Genomic DNA, 20182 nt, shown 5'->3' with positions numbered 1-20182 from the left:
CCAGGGGCAAGCTTGGGTAATCTTGGGTAATATGGCACCCTGAGAAAGGACTACATTTGGTGCCCCCAAATGGATCTTCTCAGTTATGGAATTTCTCAGGCATGTGCCCCCTCGGCTCGGCACCCTGTGTGGGAGAAGCACCCACACCGCCCTAAATCCAGCCCTGACATAACCTTTTGAGTTTTTCATATTGTGATTTTGTGTTCCGAACTGCCCTGAGATCTACGGGGTTAGGGCAGTATACAAATTTAATAAATGGATCCAGGTGGCGCTGTGGTTAAACCACTGAGCCTAGGGCTTGCTGATCAGAAGGTCGGTGGTTCGAATCCCTGTGACGGGGTGAGCTCCTGTTGCTTGGTCCCAGCTCCTGCCAACCTAGCAGTTCGAAAGCACATCAAAGTGCAAGTAGATAAATAGGAACTGCTACAGCGGGAAGGTAAACGGCGTTTCCATGTGCTGCTCTGGTTTGCCAGAAGCGGCTTTGTCATGCTGGCCACATGACCTGGAAGCTGTACGCCGGCTCCCTCGGCCAATAATGCAAGATGAGCGTGCAACCCCAAAGTCGGTCACGACTGGACCTAATAGTCAGGGGTCCCTTTACCTAATAACCTTAGAGACAAAAAATGTATGCATGGTACGGATGAAGTGGACAAGAGATTATTGTGTTGTCCCCTGTCACAGCGAAACTGATGGGCTGTAGTTTCAGCAAATACCAAATAAAATTTTTATGACTTTTTTTTAGGCACAATGCATCTGGGTCTCATTGCCACAAGCAGGGGCAGAGGAAAGGGGGCGGTGGGGGGTGGGCCGCCCCAGGTGTCATCACTGAGGGGGGTGAAATTTGACGCGCCCGTGTCCCGAGCTGTCGGGGGAAGGGGTGGAGCTGCGCAGCCTTGCCGGCGGCCTTCCCCCTTTGTTTTGACAGCTTTGGGGACGCTTGGGAATTGTGGGCGGGTGGCATGCCGTCACCCCCCGATCCTGGGCTGCTTCCTGGGGGGGGGGAGCCTCCCCCAAGCTGTGAAAAGGAAGAGAGAAGGGAAGAAGGCTGCTGGCAAAGCGGCGCGGCTCCATCCCCCCCCCGCCCAGGCAGCAGCCCGCCATAGATGGCTCACTCCACCCCCATGGGATTCTTGCCCCCTGGGTTGCTCGTCCCTGCCCCCACGGCCCCGCCCTCGGGTGCACAGCATGTGTGCCGCTCCGGGTGCCGGAGCAGCTAGCTCCACCTCTGGCCACCAGTTGTGGTGATGTCTACTAGCTTAGCTGCCACATTTGTGGAGGATGAGCTGTTGGCCATGAGAGGTACATGAACCCTCCAGGTTCAGGCAAAGGGTACCTTTGAATAACAGATGCAGGAGACAACAGGTGACGGGTGGCTGTCCTTATATGCTGCTTCTGGGCTTCCCAGGAGCATTTGGCTGCTGATGGGGTTGTAATAAAATGAAGGGCAGAGAAGGAAAGCGAGTAATGGGGGGGGTTTACCTCTCTTTGCTTCTCATTTTGTAAAACCAGCATGGCAACAACCAGTGCTTTTCTTCTGGGGGTACTCAAAGACCAACACCTTTTTTTCCAGGAAGAAAAAACACTGGCAACAACACGCTGAACCGCTCTCTTTTGTCTGCAGCTTACTTATTTGGCAATCTTTTTCATTCTTCCTCCTCTCTGTAGGAGGGTGATGAGAGAACCCTTGTTGAATGACGAGCTCCCATCTTGCATCATCACCGGGAAGCTCTCTGTTAGGCCCGAGGTGAAGGAGTTCAGGGAAAACGCTGTCGTGTTTGTGAATGCTCCTGGGGCAGAAGAAGTGGACGTCGTCGTCTTCGCCACGGGATACAAAGCTTCTTTCCCTTTCATTGACGAGTCGATTGTCAAGGTGGAAAACCAGCAGGCTTCCTTGTACAAATACATCTTCCCCCCTCGGCTGGAGAAACCGACCCTCGCCTTCATCGGCTTCCTTAGGCCGCTTGGGGCGGTGATGCCTGTTGTGGAAACTCAAGCGCGCTGGGTCACACGCATCTTTAATGGTAGGAAAGGGGGAGATACAAGCACCCTAAGGAGGCCAGGGGGTGTTTGTATGTGTGTGCGAAATCATGGGGAATCTCAGCCTAGCAGCTGGACCAGGTACTTACTCTCGGTGCCATGGGTAGGGGGGACATGTGGCCCTTCAAGATGTTGTTGGGCTCACCCTCCTATTGGCCCTAAGTAGCATAGCCAATGGCCAGAGCGTATGAGAATTTTAGGCCAAGAAATCTGGAGGGCCACAGAAAGTCATCTCTGTGCTATGCCAGTAAGGGATTATCCACCAAATTGCCCAGCAATTTCTAGGCACATGTCCAAGCACTTCTCCTCCTCCTCCTCCTCCTCCTCCTCCTCCTCCTCCTCCTCCTTCCTTCCTTCCTTCCTTCCTTCCTTCCTTCCTTCCTTCCTTCCTTCCTTCCTTCCTTCCTTCCTTCCTTTCTTTTGCTTCTGTCTTGCCAATTCCCCCAGGAAAATCTGCTTTTAAACACTCGATCAGAACAAACAAACATCTACAGTATTCAGGTTTTCTGCAGATTGCCATTTGCTCCCATTCAGCAGTAAAGAGCGGGTTTTCGCTGGGAAAGCTCTGGGGCGAGAGAAAGAGCACTCAGACACAGACCACTTCTGGAAAGCCCAGAAGATGAGTGTGGATAAGCCCTACCTTGCTGGCAGAACAATTACCCACCACTCCAGAGGGCTAGAGTGAAGTACTGCAGCTCAGCAGAGCTCAGGGACACCCAAGGGTGTTATTGGTGGTGATGGTAGTAATATTACTTTATTGACTGTACTGTCAATAAAGTCATATTACTTCATTACTGTACTGACTTTAGACCTGCATCATGTGTCCTCAACCTATGCCTTCTCTCTCTCTCTCTCTCTCTCTCTCTCTCTCTCTCTCTCTCTCTCTCTTTTTCTTAAAGCACGTATTATTCTTCAAAATTCACAGAATGCCTCACTCTACTGCAATGAGAGTTCCATAATGTAGACTGGGGCAATAATCTTCAACTTGGTTTAGTGCTGTTGCTCCCTCCAGATGCTTTGTGTAATAAGAGCACGGTTTGGCTAAAAAACCTACTTTCATAGGGCAATTGAAAGCCACCTTACGTTGAAACAAAGCATTGGTCCATTTAGATCAGCATTATCAACACCAACCTTCACCAACTGGGTGCCCTCCAGTTGCTGGCTGGGGGTTGATGGGAGGTATAGTCCAAAACCTCTGGAGGGCACCCAGTTGGCGAAGGTTGCTGTTGATAATGCTGATCTAAATGGACCAGTGGAGATGCTTGGGATTAAATCTGGGGCGCCCTGTTTGCGAAGCAGATGCTAGAGCCCTTCCCCACTGTATAAAACTTTGAAGCATTTTGAGGGAAATAGACTAGTTTTCCTAGCCCAGTTTCGAGGCTAATCAGGATTCTCACCCCATCGGTGGACAGTACCACGATTGTCTCTATTTGAAGGGGGCTCTCACACATGCAATGTATTGTGTTTGAAACCCTGCTTCGTCCCACACCAGGCAGAAATGGATGCCACTAATAGTTGGACAGCCTGTACTTCTGCTTGGAAGGCACCTGCTCAGTTTTGACTCCCCTGCAAAAAGAAAGTCCCTTTTGATGAACCTCAAAAAAGGTGACTCACTGAAAAATCATCCCTGTCTTCTAGGCTTGTGTAAGTTGCCTCCAGTGACCGAAATGATGGAGGAGGTCAATGAAAAGAAGAAAAACAAGCTCAACTGGTAAGCTCCTACATATGACCTGACGACATTGAGCCAAATCTTCACTGGTCGGATGGAGGCGCATGAGGGATGCCAGCTGATCAGAAAGAAAGCATGAGATATTCCTTGGGCCTTCAGCTGATCTTTAGGAAATAGGGGGTGGAGATTTTCACATTACAGACGTAAATATGTGAATGTCTGCCCAATGTGCCACAGCTAAAGGCATGTTTGACGAAGCCTGTAACAGACCCAGCTACAGCTGCTGTGAGCTGGAGACTGGCTCTGTGGTCTGAAGCACTGAGCCTCTTGGGCTTGCCGATCAGGTCGGCATTTCGAATCCCCGCAACGGGGTGAGCTCCCATTGCTCTGTCCCAGCTCCTGCCAACCTAGCAGTTTGAAAGCACACTGGTGCAAGTAGATAAATAGGTACCAGTGGTGTAGCAAGCCCAGATGGACTGCGCATGTGTGGCATCCCGCGTGTGCGCACTCCGTATGGGGTGCCACACATGCACAGTCTGTACGGGCTGCCATTCTCGCACAGCGGCCATATAGGCTGCCACGTGGGCGGCATCCCGTACGGACGGCGCCCGAGAGCAGTAACCCATTTGGATGCCGTGCCCTTGAAGCAACGGGGCTTGGCTTGGGAGTCACGGGGGGTGCGCCAAGTGTCCAGGGCGGCACCTGGGGTGGCCTGCCCCCAACGCACCCCCTTGCTACGCCCGATAGGTACTGCTGCAGTGGGAAGGTAAACAGCATTTCTGTGCACTCTTGTCAGGGCCAGCTCTAGGTAGAGTCCCGGTGGCGTGGGGTGCCAGGGCGACAGGCCAGTAGGCAGGGCACTGCGCAGCAAAGCCACATGGAAACCATGCTGAGCCCTGCAAGGGCGGGGGCGCCAGAGCGATCCCCGCCCCTCAGAGCCAGGGCGGCCGACCTGCTCGAGACTGCCCTGGTCACAGTGTTCATCTGAAAGCGAGATAAGCGCCGCAACTCCATAGTCAACATTTGACTGGACTTAACCGTCCAGGGGTCCTTTACCTTACAGCTGCTGTGCAGTTGGGTGGGAGAAAAGCTAATAATAATAATAATAATAATAATAATAATAATAATGTATTATTTATCCTCCACCCATCTGGCTAGGTTTTCCCAGCCACTCTGGGCGGCTTCCAACAAAAAATTAAAAATACATTAAAACATCAGTCATAAAAAACTTCCCTTCAGATCAGATGTCTTCTAAGCGTCAGATAGTTGTTTATTTTCTTGACGTCTGAGGGGAGGGTGTTCCACAGGACGGGCGCCACTGTAACGTCCCTCCGCAAAGCCAATGAATATACAACAGGAGCGAGGGCTTGTCCACACTTGTGTTAAGAGCAGCTTCAAACAATTTCACCACTCCTCCCCATTTCCCTCTTGTATATTGTTTCGTTCAGGTTTGGCTTGTCCTTTGACGAGGTTTTGAAAACAGATTGCCTTGTATACATGGACCAACTTGCTTCCTACATTGGCATAAAACCGAGTGTGCCAGCCCTCCTTCTCCAAGATCCAGAACTGGCCCTGAAGATCTTCTTCGGTCCCTGCTCCGCCTACCAATTCCGCCTGACTGGACCGGGGAAGTGGGACGGAGCCAGAAAAGCCATCATGACTCAGTGGGAGCGGACAGTGAAGCCCACAAGAATTCGAGTGGTGGAAGACTCTGGAAATTTCCTCACATACCTGCTGAAAGTCCTTGCTCTCTTTGCTATTTTTGTCGGGATTTTCTTCAGCTTCAATTAGTTCTGCCAGCTCTACAGCATTATTACCTGTATCTTTCCAGATGCAAATGTTCTGCCTACATGATACTTCACCTTGCAGAAGGAAGAAAAGAAAGAAGGGCCTTTTCTTAAGTACATACTCAAATCTAAATGTGGACAATTTGACATTTTTTATACCTGAGGGTTAAAAATATATATATAAAATTAAAATGGAAGCACAAATCTTTTGACACCTGAACATGAAAATGTGCTCTTGTTGGTGTACTATTTGCACGCTGCTGTGTGCAATGCACAAAGAAATCGGCTCTACATGCTTGGCTATTATAAATGCACAGAATTATTATCATCTGGACATTCATTTACTCAGTGAGACATAGTGCTCTTTATCAAAGTTATGCTGCTCCTTACATTGAGGGTATAAGTAGATCCCTACTAGAGGAGGTCAAAAGTCCATTTAGTCCAGAATCTGGTTTTCAACAGTGCCTCAGACGCCTCTGGAAAGCCCACACTCAGGTCCCAAAGGTAGAAACCCTCCCTGTGGATTCCTGCCTTCCCTGCAAATGGTATTTATGCTGTCTCTGTGGTGAAGGTTTTCTTTAAGTATTCTGCTTAATAGTCCCTGGGTGCTTCCACAGAACCTGTTTATTGAACATTCATTCTGATCTATTCGTAAGGAGATTAGGCATCGTTAGCTATTTAATGAACCTTCATTCTGATCCTGAAGCTGAGGCTCCAGTACTTTGGCCACCTGATGAGAAGAGAAGACTCCCTGGAAAAGACCCTGATGTTGGGAAAGACTGAGGGCACAAGGAGAAGGGGATGACAGAGGATGAGATGGTTGGACAGTGTTCTCGAAGCTACGAACATGAGTCTGACCAAACTGCGGGAGGCAGTGGAAGACAGGAGTGTCTGGCGCACTATGGTCCATGGGGTCACGAAGAGTCAGGCACGACTAAACGACTAAACAACATTCTGATTTATTATTATTATTTTGAAGGAAGCTTAGATGACGTTACGTCAAAGCAGATGTCACTGCACACTTTCCAGGGCAATTCCCGATCACTTTCCTTATTTGCAAAGTTTGATCTTTTGAGGAAGCAGGTATGTTGTGCAAGACTTCCAAATCAACTTCCACCGTGTGACCTGAATTTGCCAGTATGTGATCGAATCCCACTTGAAAATAGGGACAGTCTGGAAGCACCCATTCACAGGCCTCTCCTCCGTGAATTTGTCTAATCATTTTTTAAAAGTCACCCGAAACATCTTAGAGAGCAAGGTGCATGATTATCTGAGATTTGCACCCGAGTCCTCTTTCACCCAAACCAAATATCATAGCCCTGGTGGATTCATAGCACTAGGGCTTGTCAATTATACAGCTATGCCTTTGCAAATTTGCTCTGTAAAAAAAAGAGAAAAAGTATTGACAACTTTGAATATCATAATAACATGTTCTATCGCAGATATTTCAGCTTCAGTTCAAAATGACAGGTACAGAATGAAAAAAATAATGGGGCTTAATATATTACTACATAGAAAAACCAGATGTTAAAACAGATTATTTTATTATATAGTCAAAAGAATTACGCTTGTTTAAATTATATTGATATTTCCATCGATCAATAAATGGCAATGAATATAATTCAAAGGTTTGCTTTCCTTTTCCCCTGCCTTAACTGGTCACTTCAGCAATTTTATGTGGTTTATGTCTCCTTTGGGGGTAGGAACCACAGGAACATGCCATTTAGCAACAACTAATTGCATATGTTAAGAAGTTTCAAAGCAGGACTTGCTGATTTTATAAATATGTTTAAATTTCACAGCAAAATATTTTAATGGATTCAATGGGGGATATAATCATCCTTAACCCTTACAGAAGCTGTTTTTTCTTTCAGCACTCATGTTTTTTGATATACAGTGGTACCTCGGTTTATGAACACAATTGGTTCCGGAAGTCTGTTCATAAACTGAAGCATTCATAAACTGAAGCGAACTTTCCCATTGAAAGTAATGGAAAGTGGATTAATCTGTTCCAGACGGTCCGCGGGGTACTTAAACTGAAGCATTCATAAACTGAAGCGAACTTTCCCATTGAAAATAATGGAAAGTGGATTAATCCGTTCCAGATGGGTCTGTGGAGTACTTAAACTGAAGCGTTCATAAACTGAAGCATGGGTGTAATTGGTTCCGGAAGTCTGTTCATAAACTGAAGCGTTCATAAACTGAAGCGAACTTTCCCATTGAAAGTAATGGAAAATGAATTAATCCATTCCAGATGGGTCCGCGGTGTTCATAAACCGAAAATTCATAAACCGAGGTGTTCATAAACCGAGGTTCCACTGTATATAAATCAAATATATATAAATTAAAATCACCATCAGCCACTGGTATAGCAGTGCCAGTTCTTTTTTTCTTTTTTTTTAACCAAACTATATTCTGTTATCCTGGAGAGAGAAAATAATATATTAAATCTATTAAAAATGTTGAACATGATTTACATTCCTGGATCCAGAAATTTAGGAGAGTTGAGCACACACACCCCACATAACATTATTGTTTTCCAGGTATTTTTTTGGAGCTGGAGGATTCCAGGCGTTCTGATTGCACAGCAATTGCACATTTAAAAAGTGTGAACTTTATTTGCTTTGTGAATCCAGTCCCCTTTAGTTGCAGCTAAGGGAAGAGAAAAGGGAGAAACTATTAATTTAGGCTGCAGCAAGGAGATCTGTTGGGCAGGCTCAACTTAGAGAAAAAGGAGGCATATTTCTTTGGGGGACTGAGGGGCACAAAGTAAATGCATTCAGGGGAATCTCATGGGGAAAGCAAATGAGCGTGGTGGGGGTTCATTGCTTTGGGGGTTTCATGCTTGGAACTCAAACCCAGTCTCTGCAGTACTGTTTGTGGTCTAGGATCAATTACTTTCCTATTAGCTTTGCTTGTTTGCCTTCTGTAAAACAGATGTTTCAGCAGAAACTGATAGGTCTCAGATCAAGGGAGTCTTCTACTCAGCTTGCTGCTTTGTAAGCTGCCCTTTGTGAACTTATCTTCACATAGACCAGCCATCCCCAAACTTCGGCCCTCCAGATGTTTTGGACTACAATTCCCATCTTCACCGACCACTGGTCCTGTTAGCTAGGGATCATGGGAGTTGTAGGCCAAAACATCTGGAGGGCCGCAGTTTGGGGATGCCTGACATAGACCAACAATATAGTTTCCAGTAGGGGTCATCTAAGTACTTCTGGGAAGGCGACTTGCAGGAAATGAGGGGCAACCATGTGCCCCCCCCCATATGCAGAGGTCTACTGCTACAGTTGCCACCTTTGGTCAGGCAAAATAAAGCACAGGTCACGCAAAATATGGGGCAAGTTGGGAGGCAGGAATTGGGAGGCTAACCATTACTTTACCTCAGGCATAGGGAAACTTGGCCCTCCAGATGTTTTGGGACTACAACTCCCATCATCCCTGGCCACTGGTCCTGTTAGCTAGGGATGATGGGAGTTGAGGTCCCAAAACATCTGCCTATGCCTGCTTTACCTGGTGCAGAAACGACTTCAAAGCAATCCATTACAATGGGTTGTTTCCAGTGCTGGCCATGTTCATAGAGGAGGGAATTTACGGATCTAAGTTAGCAATGCACATTAATTTCAATGACTCACATCCTCCCCACCTGCTGAATTTCTGCTTCTCAGAAGAATGGCAAATGTAGAAACCCAGCCCCAAAAAGAAAGAGGGGTGAAGATAGCAACAAATTCTGTTTCTCTTCCTCACAATGCTTTGCCTCCAACATCCCTTTCCATATACAGTGGTACCTCGCCAGACGAAATTAATTCGTTCCACGAGTCATTTCGTATTGCGGAAATTTCATCTTGTGAAGCGCAGTTTCAAAAGAGCAATGGATTCAAACTACAAGAAAGAAGATTCCATCTAAACATTAGGAAGAACTTCCTGACAGTAAGAGCTGTTTGACAGTGGAATTTGCTGCCAAGAAGTGTGGTGGAGTCTCCTTCTTTGGGGGTCTTTAAGCAAAGGCTTGACAGGCATATGTCAAGAATGCTTTGATGGTGTTTCCTGCTTGGCAGGGGGTTGGACTGGATAGCCCTTGTGGTCTCTTCCAACTCTATGATTCTATGAGTTTCCTTTAGGAACGCATTGAAATTTAATTAATGCATTCCTATGGGCAAAAAAAAGCTCATAAAAGGCGCCGACTCACCAGCCACGGCCAGATGTTTTTAAGGCTCTTCCCGTCAGTGGGGAGGCGTGGACGAGGCCTGCTGCCGGCTGCGCTGCCCACCCAGGCTGGACGGAGGGCTAGCCGGCGGCAGCAGCGGCAGCTTCACTTCCCGTCGCCATCGGAATCCAAACCGCGGCCTCCTCTGGAGCACAGGGTGGCGAGGCTACTTCGTCTTGCGAAGCACGGCCGTAGACGACTTCGTTTTGCGAGTCTTCACAAAAATCGCAAAACGCTTTTGTCTTGCGATTTTTTTTGTTGCCCGAGGCGTTCGTCTTGCGAGGTACCACTGTAGCTGCTAGTGCCACACACATTCCCTTAAGGGATGCAGGATTTTTCCTTGGAATAAGGGACAATCCCTTATTGTAAGGAGCAGGTGGCAACCCTATGCACACATGACGCCCTCGTCGCTTACCCAGACTTGGCAGACGGCTGGCGCCAGATGGACCTTTGCGTTTGCCTCCTTGTTGAATGTGAGCTCCCCTCAGTGAGGCCACCTGGGGGCAGAGGTGGGAATCCCCAGCTGCCCGCATCCCTGAATCAACGAGGGGCTCCAAAAGTGATGTCCCGATCTGCTGTTTGGCCTCGCTCACACCTTATTATTATTGAAACGGCCTCTGATGTGCATGATGTTCACTTAACTTAATAAGAGACAACATTAAATCATGTCCTCTAGAGAACATTAAATCATGTCCATCCAGTAAGAGCATTAGCAGATCAAGTAATGCCAGGAAGTTTCAGGAAATGCTATCTTGTATGTCATATTGAATATCTGTGTACCTATGTGCTTTGTCACATATTTTGTCGACTGATGCCGCACCTTTTTCAGTTACTTAGCAGAGTCAGACTCTAACCCAAGCCAGCCCTGGGACAGAAATCTCTTCAAATGCCAGCGAGTCCCCAGCGATCACACCAAGAGATGTTCCCCAGAATCCTTTGCAACACCACAGAGGATGCTGGGAAAGACCTGCCATGTTGTGCAGTGAGTTACTTGGGACAGCCAAACATGGACTGGAGCTGAGTCAAGTCTGACATTTCCCCAGATGAAGTTATGAACAACTTAGCTTAGAAGGCTGCTGCAAGGACAAGTGAGATTTAAAGGACGTCGCATATATTTTGTGCTATACGAACAAACAGCAGTTGCCAAGTGATTTTGCACAGGTGAAGAAAGAAATGGTTTGATGCCTCCAAGCATTAGTTTATGGGCCGTTTCACACATTACCCAGAGAAAAACCTAGGATTTCCACCAAGTGAGCTGCACTGAGTGGCGATTCCCTGACAAGCATACCTGTACGAGACACATGTTTGTTACATTTATACTTTACACTTCCAAGTGCACACACAGGCCTTCTTAAGTGTACAGTTGTTTTCCCCGCCCCCCATCCACAAATGCAACATGTGCCATGGCCCTATGAAGTTTTCATTTGGTGAATGCGCTCGTGCCTCCTCAAGGAGCCTGACTCTGTGAAGTCCTGAGCACAGTACGCGCAGGAGTAGGGCTTCTCTCCGGTATGGATCCGCTGGTGCCGATGCAGTGAAGTCAGGCGTGTGAATGCCCCACCACATTCTTCACAATGGAAAGGGCGCTCCCCAGTATGAATTTTCTGGTGCCTTTTCAAGCGGAGCAGCTGGACAAAGGCTTTCCCGCATTCTTGGCATTCGTACGGTTTATCCTGCCGGTGAATCACCTTGTGTTTGGACAGCAAGTTGGACGTACGGAAACCCTTGCCGCAAGTGGGGCATACGTATGGTTTAGGCTGTTCTCTCTCTGGTTCTCCTGGATCGACCTGGGAAGAGGTCAAGCCCTTGCTGCTTTGGCTCTGAGCCTTCGAAGGCAGTACGATTAAAGACCCCTTCCTCAATGCCTTCGAATGTTCTATCTTATGCACGTTCCGCAGGTGTCTCCAGAGGTCGACTTTGTGAAGGAACCCTTTGTCGCACTCTGGGCACTTGTTCGGCCTGTCGCTCGAATGGATGAGCTTGTGCGTTCTCAGGTTGGTCGTACGGAAGAACCCTTTCCCACACACAGGGCACCGGTACGGACGCTCAGCCATGTGGGGCCGCTGGCGTTCCTGCAACCTGCCAAGATGGCAAAAGACCTCTCCACTTTCCTTGTGTCGGTAGGTCAGGACCGGCTCCTCCTCATCTAAAGAACTGATGATGACAATATCCTCACAAACCTTGCTCATCCTCTCCTGAGCGCCTCCAGCGTGCGCAGAAGAACAGAGCTCCGGGTCTTCACCTTCACACTGCAGGTCAAAGTTGGTGCTAGTGGTCATGAAGACACTGGCTGTGGTTGAATTGCTCCACTGACCGTATGTGCCATTCCTTTCCTCTGCTTCGCAGTGCAGGTCTACAGGGATATCCTGACGGCTGGAAGGTCCGTCAAGGCTGCCCTCGGGGCTGGGAGACAGAGAGTAGTCTTCATCTATGTCTAGCCGGAGGCCCCCATCCCGACCCACGCACTCAGGAATGCAGTCATCCGAGCGATCTTCCCCTGTGCCGCAAGTGTCATTGTCGGACTCCCAGCTCACTTCCACGTCCATCCTTCAGCATCTTAGGGACAGCTCACATACGGTGAAGCACAGAGGTCTCCTCTGTTTGAGCTCTGGCCGCAGCCAAGCCTGCAAAAGGGGAGATAGGCTTTATTTCCAAGCAATCCAAAGCCCTGTACACTATAGGGGTTGTCAATATGGTGCCAGATGTTTCCAGGAGTTGCAGTATTGCAACATCCAATGGGTACCCCACTGGCTACCTGCTGCCATGGCAACCGCTACTCTTCATTATCCTTTGTGGGAACTAAGCCTGCATGCTATATCCAAATGGCAAGGGTACAGGCTGCAGCAAAGCACTGCTAGTTTTTTTGTTTTTGTTTTTTAAGGATTGGGTAGCAGTCAGAACACTGGGACCCAGGTGGCGCTGTGGGTTAAACCAGAGCCTAGGGCTTGCTGATCAGAAGGTCGGCGGTTCGAATCCCTGCAACGGGGTGAGCTCCTGTTGCTCGGTCCCAGCTCCTGCCCACCTAGCAGTTCGAAAGCACATCAAAGTGCAAGTAGATAAATAGGGACCGCTCCGGCGGGAAGGTAAACGGCGTTTCCGTGCGCTGCTCTGGTTCGCCAGAAGCAGCTTTGTCATGCTGGCCACATGACCCGGAAGCTGTCTGCGGACAAACGTCGGCTCCCTTGGCCTATAGAGCGAGATGAGCGCCGCAACCCCAGAGTCGGACACGACTGGACCTGATGGTCAGGGGCCCTTTACCTTTACCTTTAGCAGTCAGAACACTGGGTTGGCGGGAAGAGTAGTCTCATCTGGTGTAAGGCAACTTCCCACAGGTAATCAGGCTGCAGGGTTTCATGATGTACCTGTGTCACCCTCTTACAGCTCAGAAGCTGTATTCATGGGGCTTACTCCCAGTTAACTGGGGTGAGGGGTACGCAGTCTTAATTATTCCATACTGGGGCGGGGAGACAGAGAAAGGCCACAGCAGGAACGATTGAATCACCATTTCTATAAAGTCAAAACAAAATTTAAAAAATCCTTCCAGTAGCACCTTAGAGACCAACTAAGTTTGTCATAGGTATGAGCTTTTGTGTGCATGCACACTTCTTCAGATACACTTCCAGGTGCTACTGGAAGGATTTTTTTAATTTTGTTTTGACTGCGTCAGACCAACACAGCTACCTACCTGTAACCATTTCTATAAAGGTCTTTTAGATGTGATTTGCACCCAGATAGGACTCCTTATTCCCTCACCATAGTTATCAGGTGGGAGCAGCGAATGAATGAACTCCTGAAAGGGGAAGTAAGAGCCTGCCTAGTTTCACGTTTTAAAATAATGTTTATGCACAAAGCAGATACAAGGAACAGGTGGGGGGCCCGAGGGAACAAAACACATTGCAGAGCCTCCCCCCTTCAACCCCTCCCTCCAAATAGAGGCAAGACTTGACCCCGCTTTGGCGCAAAGTGATGCATGGAAGAAGCGGCGCCCGGGCGGGGGGCTGTGTTAACCTGCGGTACTGGCCGATGCAAGTTCTTATTTACCAGCTGTTCGTCTCGGCGGCTCCCCGTTCATCCCGGGAAAGGCTTCCTCTCCGGCTTTAGCCCTTTCTTTCCCCCGCTCCGTGCAGAAGTCAAGAGCGCGCAGTGCGCATCGAGGCACCCCTTGCCCCGTTTTCCAATGATGGCTTGCGTCCTTCCACCCCACCACCAGCAAGGAAAAGACCCTCGGCCACAACAACAACACCCCCCCCCGTTTTCTCCCCCAACCCTTTCTTGATTGACAAAGTCAAGGTCCAATCCTCATCCCCGTGCCCGCCGGGCGCCCGATGCTCGCCCTGCCCACATCCTGCTCCCCCCCCCCCAGGGCTGCCTGGCGAGACCGGCTCCTCCTCCCCCCTTCCCTTTAAAGTCCGCTCTCGCGTGTGCCACCTACCGAGACCTGTGCATTAAAATAAAATAAAAAAATAGATGTTTTCCCTTGTCCGACGACGCAGTGCCATCTCGCGTTACAATGGGGTGTTCCATGGTGGCGATCACTCGTAGCCGACTAAGATTGTCTTCCATCATGAACACGGTTTTAACAGTGACTCCACAACTGACTGCGGAGGCCAATTCTGGATCCACACGTCCTTCCACACTGGGGACATAGGTTTGCTGGCAGGAGTTGATCGCGGTGAGGGTTTGCCAAGCGCGCCTTCCTCTTAGCACGTTTCTCCCTTTCGTCCCGAGTTCGAGCGTCTTCAAAGGCCATAGCACCTTTGGTAAAGGCTGTTCTCCAATTGGAGCGCTCGCAGGCCAGTGTTTCCCAGTTGTCAGTGTTTATACTACTTTTTTTTAAAAAAGATTTGCCTTGAGACAGTCTTTAAACCTCTTCTGTCCGGGATGCTGGATTGAATGGGCCATTGGCCTGATCCAACAGGGGTTCTTCTTAAACACATTTGCAACCCAATCTTATGCACATTTACTTGGATGCAAGCTGATTTCGCCAGGGTTTAGAATAATAGAATCAGAATTGTGGAGTTGGAAGGGAACAGGAGGGTCATCTAGTCCAACCCCCTGCAATGCAGGAATGTTTTGCCCAACGTGGGGCTTGAACCCACAACCCTGAGATTAAGAGTCTCTTGCTGAGCTGTCCTCATTTCCAAGTGCGCATGAGATTGCATTTGTGCAGCCCAATGCTGTGCATACTTACTTAGAAACAAATTTCACTGAGTTTAGTAGGACTTATTAGGGAGTAAATGTGCTTGGCAATGTAGCTTTAGAGAAACAGTGTGGTGTAGCGGTTATTCTTTTTATTGCATTTACATGCCACATTTCAACCAAGGCAACCAAGGCGCTTTACGGTTTAAAATATTGACACAAAGAAAGGGTACGAAACATTTCCAGACCAACTTCAGGAGCTGATGGTACCAGCTCTCCTGCCTGGGCTTCTCTTCCTGATCATCTACGAGTTTTTCGTTTAAAGTTGTCCAGGTTACTGCCCATCTATGTTTCTAATGGCAGCAAATTCCCTAGTTTTAATTATTTGATTTATATTTATATTCCATCTTGCATTTATACGCCATCTTTCTTCCATCATGGGAGGTGTACCCTTGTGTACATTTTATCCCCCACCCAATTTTTTTGTTACAAGGAATAAAAAAACCATAAATTTCATTCTTTGTTGAGAGAGAGCATGTCTTTGCCATAATTTTCAACATCAAAACATTTGGTTCCATCATGCCCACACACTGTAAATTCAGGTTTTCTAAACCTAGTTTTTACACCAAAAAAACTAGGCCACATATATTTATAATTTTTTTTAAAGGCATTTATAAAATCTTTTGAGAGCTGGTGTATTTTTTCCTGAAATCCTCACCATTTTATTGAGCTCTGTGTAAAATTTCAAAGAGATCTGATTATTGGTTGTGGAGGAAAATAAAATAAAATGTACACAAGGGTATCTTGTGCCGAGGGTCTCAAGAGGGACAGACAACACAGATTTAACGAAACTTCAAATTGATATAAAATTAAAATTGTTTGAGATAGAGGAAAAAAATTTAAGGGGGTTTCTTTCAACCATAAGGGAAGGGTGTACACCAAATGTCATCAACATCCGAGATGGAGGGTGACATGACCTCATTGAAATGACGTGCAATACTCCTTTCGGACAATATTCTGTGTGAAGAATCCCATCCTTTTGTCTCTTTTGCACGTTCCAATAATCAGCTTTATTGAATGATTGTGGCTTCTAGCATTACGAGAGGGAGAAAAATGTCTCCAGCTCAGTGGTTCTTGATTCTTAAAGATAGGTTTGACAGGCTTGAAATCTAGCCTGGCATATTCTACCACTAGGCAAATTAGAGGTGACATTTCACCATGGGAACTAAATAGTAGTCTTTTGGCTCTCAAGGTCTGCCTTCGTCTTAGCCTCTCTGAGCAGGCAGGTATCTGGTCTGCTGACAACATGATAACATGGACTTTGAAGTCCACTTGGGATTCCTACCCATGTGGTTGAAGCCCGGGCAAGTGCCCTTATTAACCCATCAAAGTCAAGGGTCTGAAAGCCACATGATGAGCTATCTCAATGCAGACAGCAAGAGCCAATTGTTCTCTTCTTCAAGGGCCTGAACTCGCAGCCTTATGTTTGCAGGGAGTTTTTGTACCTTCTTCCGTTGCTATGGAGATGTTTGCCGAAGAGCTGAACTTTTGCCTTTAAAACCTCTCGGTGTTTTTGCACAGTTCTGCTGGTTGCTCATTTGCTGGGTGCAGCTGCTCTTCTGCTGCAGGACCAGCCTGAGAAGAGGGAGTGAACGTCAGAAAGCGGCGTGCTTCTTGAAGAACATCTGAAGCCAAAAAGGTCCACAAAACAAAACAGCCGCAGTAGGTGGAGTTAAGGTGAATGAGAGGCTGGCTCTAAAATCATGCTCAAAAGGTCTGTTGGTGAATTGATGATCAGCCAGCATTTGTTCCCTTTGCTCAACAACAACAACAACAACAACAACAACAACAACAACAACAACAACAACATATTACAGTGGTACCTTGGTTCTCAAACGCCTTCGTACTCAAACAACTTGGAACCCAAACACCGCAAACCTGGACGTGTTCTGGTTTGAAAACTTTTTTCGGAAGCTGAATGTGCTCTGTTTTGAGTATTATGCTTCTGTTTTGAGTGCCACACTTCCGTTTTGAGTGTGACGCTGAGGTCTGTCTGTTTTTGCTACTTATTTTGCATTTGTGTTTTTGTGGCTTTTTTGTTTTGTTTTTGTGACTGTGTGGAACCCAGTTCAGCTACTGATGGATTGATTTTGTGACTGCAGTACATTGTTTATTGCTTTCATTTTATGAATCAATGGTCTCGTTACATAGCAAAATAAATGTTGAACTGCTGTTTTATGGATTGTTTTTAAAGTCTGGAACGGATTAATCCATTTTGCATTACTTTCTACGGGAAAGTGTGCCTTGGTTTTGGAACGCTTTGGTTTTGGAACGGGCTTCTGGAATGGATTAAGTTTGAGAACCAAGGTACCACTGTATTTCAACTGGTACAATTTCAGCTGGTGCAGTGAAGGCAGGGATGTTGCAAATACCCAAATTCTAAGATAAGGACATGTAAATGATGGATCTTGTAGGTGGAGAATACTTTTATTTTTAAATATCTTTATGATTTGTCAAGAGACTCTATGTATGAGTTAGGTAAAGGTAAAGGGACTCCTGACTATTAGGTGACCGACTCTGGGGTTGCGCGCTCATCTCGCATTATTAGCCGAGGGAGCCGGCGTATAGCTTCCAGGTCATGTGGCCAGCATGACAAAGCCGCTTCTGGAAAACCAGAGCAGCACATGGAAACGCCGTTTACCTTCCCGCTGTAGCGGTTCCTATTTATCTACTTGCATTTTGACGTGCTTTCGAACTGCTAGGTTGGCAGGAGCTGGGACCAAGCAATGGGAGCTCACCCTGTCACAGGGATTCGAACCGCTGACCTTATGATCAGCAAGCCCTAGGCTCAGTAGTTTAACCCACAGCACCACCTGGGTCCCCCATGTATGAGTTATTAATACTTTATTATCCCTTTGCAGCTGTGCTGAATCTTTGTACTTTTGCCCTTCCAGACTGAGACACTTTATGGTTCACATTTTTTTAAATTCTTTGCTTCCCCCACCTTTTCCTATCTGCCCCCCCTCAAAAGTAAATCTCGTGCCCCAAAATTGTCCGCACAAATCCACGCACCTTTAATCAGAAAAAACTAGCACTCCGAAGGCTCTGTGTTCACTGTTAACATTGATTTGCATTCCCATTTCACCGAGAAGGATAAATGGAAAGGATGGCAAATGGCCCACTTTTGACTGCTGTTTTTGCAAGGTAATTAAAAGGGAGTTAAGGTGTTAAGTGATGTTCAGCAAGCTGTGGGTGGGGGAGGGAATGGGGGATGGAAGGGTAATATATATATATATATATATATATATATATATATATATATATATAAAACTAAAGATTTCTTAGTTTACAAAAATACATGTGTTGTCTCTTTTTTCAAGTTGTGTTTTCTACAGATCAGTTTCATTTTTTTTTTAAATATATTTTTATTAATTTTCCAATTAAAACCAATTATATCACATTCATTATTTCAAATTATACACATATATATATCAATCAAACCGAATGTTATGCCAAATCATCTAGAGAATTTTTTATTTGGGTTCCCATGCTTCAAGAAATTGGGGATTCCTCGCAACCGTCCACTGCCGTCTTTTTTCTAAAGTTCAAATCGTCCTCCAAGATCATAATAATCCAGATCTTCCCCTTATAGTCACATAGATGTTTTCCACTTTCAACCGATTGTTTCCCAGCTGCTGAGATAAATATCAAACAAGGTTTCACAGATGTTCTTTCTCCTGTGTGGGTTAATCAGTCCAGCCTCCCCATAAATCTTCTTGGTCTGGAGCTCCCTGTTGCGTCGACTCTCAACACGAAGCAGCGCCATCTTAAAAAAACTCAAATCACTTTCGTTTTCTCTCATAGCCATGAAGATTAACGATCTTTATAGAGTTTACAGCTTTTCCAGGCAGAAGACCCAAACATCAAACCATAAACTCTTGGTAAATTAATGGATCTCCTTGCCCTATAGCTGAACTTAGCTTCAGGTCGCTGCTCCAATTCAAAGTGCGTCACAGCTCATAAATCCTCCGAACGCGTCCAGGACTCCTTCCGTCCGACTAGGGGGGGGGGCTTTTCTCATCGGCAACTCCACATCTTTAAAAAATATGCTCAGTAACAACAGTTTATAAAGTTCAACTCACACAGTCTTTTGCTTCTCTTTCACTCCAAACAAGCCAGGACATCGCGTCTGGGAAGGTACGAAGTATGAAGAAAAATAAAAAAAAACTCAATTCCCTTATCGCTCCGTCCCCATCAATCCTTCTTCCAGATGATATACAGCCTTTGACTCCTCTCCCTCAGCAGCATAAATTTCTCAGCAGTAAACAGCGCTTCTTCCCCTCCTTCTGAAGTATGTCCATAGTTTTAAGCCTAATTATCTTCTTTAACCATGGAAATCCCCGCCATGCAGATTAGCGTCCGGGAGTCCTGGCCCTCGTAAGTGCTTTTCAGCCCAAGCTCCCCCCACTCCATAAACAGTCGGAGTGGGTCTGGGGGCATCGCGGGCCAGCGGCCCCTCTCCGTAACCCCCGGAGAGGGTAGGGGGTTGCCATTTACTCCCCTAGCAACCGCCAAATTCCTTACGAAGGTCAGAGGGATGGAAAACAGGTCCGCCATTCCTGCCGGCGGAAACCGGAACCCTACAGATCAGTTTCATTTGGTGTGAGATATTAATGCATATCTGCCAAGTCCTGGACTGCAGTCCGGGACCGGCAGCCGTGTGACACCGGAAGTTGCGTAGACGCAACTTCTGGAGTTGTTTTGCCCATCTATGGGCACCAAAAATGGCCGCCGCTGGCTTCAAAAGTCGCATCTACGCATGTCCAGAAGTGCGTAGACGCAACTTCCGGTGTCGCTCTGCCCATCTATGGGCACCAAAAATGGCTGCCGCCAACACCGGAAGTCGCGTCTATGCACTTCCGAACATGTGTAGACGTGACTTTTGAAGCCAGCGGCGGCCATTTTTGGTGCCCATAGAAGGGCAAATTGGGGGGGGGGATGGCCGCTGGCAGGAGAATATAAGGGAGAATAACGGGAGACGAAGTGATACAGGGACCGCGGGAAAAAGGTAAGAAAAAACAGGAGTTTCCCGGGGAAAACGGGGTACTTGGCAGCTATGCATTAATGTTACATACAGTGTTAGGAAGAAAAGAGGGGGAGGGGGATGGCATCCGTATGTGTGGGGTTTTGTGTCAGCTTCACTTGTATTTGCTTGTTGTATTTCTTTGGTGGTGAGAAATGTTGGGGGTGGCCTAGGGTGTGATTGCTTGTTTTTGGTTGGCTGTAGTGAGAATTGATTTTGTGTGTGAGTGGGGTGTGAGTGTGTATTTTTGAATCAGGTTT

General features: G+C 47.1%; 2 protein-coding genes across 7 annotated transcripts in view; one reads left to right on the top strand and one right to left on the bottom strand.

Annotated features, from left to right (window-relative positions):
* The window catches only part of LOC118089056 (flavin-containing monooxygenase 1), a 33942-nt gene extending 23459 nt beyond the window's left edge, over positions 1–10483 (top strand). For all 6 annotated transcript variants that reach the window (XM_088673715.1, XM_035123429.3, XM_088673716.1 and 3 more), the window contains 3 exons: positions 1666–2021; positions 3676–3748; positions 5155–10483. In XM_088673715.1, coding sequence (XP_088529841.1) covers positions 1666–2021; positions 3676–3748; positions 5155–5497 — 772 coding nt within the window. In that variant the 3' untranslated portion in view covers positions 5498–10483. The remainder of the gene's footprint in view (positions 1–1665; positions 2022–3675; positions 3749–5154) is intronic.
* On the bottom strand, positions 7023–14045 carry LOC118089290 (uncharacterized). Its single transcript, XM_035123822.3, has 2 exons — positions 13742–14045; positions 7023–12324 (listed from the first exon to the last, which is right to left on the bottom strand). Exon 2 carries the CDS (start codon positions 12244–12246, stop codon positions 11110–11112), a length of 1137 nt encoding a protein of 378 aa, XP_034979713.3. The 5' UTR covers positions 12247–12324; positions 13742–14045; the 3' UTR covers positions 7023–11109.
* Positions 14046–20182: the final 6137 nt, after the last annotated feature.

The sequence above is a fragment of the Zootoca vivipara genome, chromosome 7 (genome assembly GCF_965207765.1).
Source record: "Zootoca vivipara chromosome 7, rZooViv2.hap1.1, whole genome shotgun sequence".
Classification (NCBI taxonomy): Eukaryota; Metazoa; Chordata; class Lepidosauria; order Squamata; family Lacertidae; genus Zootoca; species Zootoca vivipara.
Note: the sequence above shows the minus strand (reverse complement) of the source record. Positions and strands in the feature narration are given on the sequence as shown.

Bases quoted from the DNA above. Each gene is read 5' to 3' on its own strand.
- LOC118089290 (XM_035123822.3), bottom strand. From the start codon at position 12,246: ATGGACGTGGAAGTGAGCTGGGAGTCCGACAATGACACTTGCGGCACA.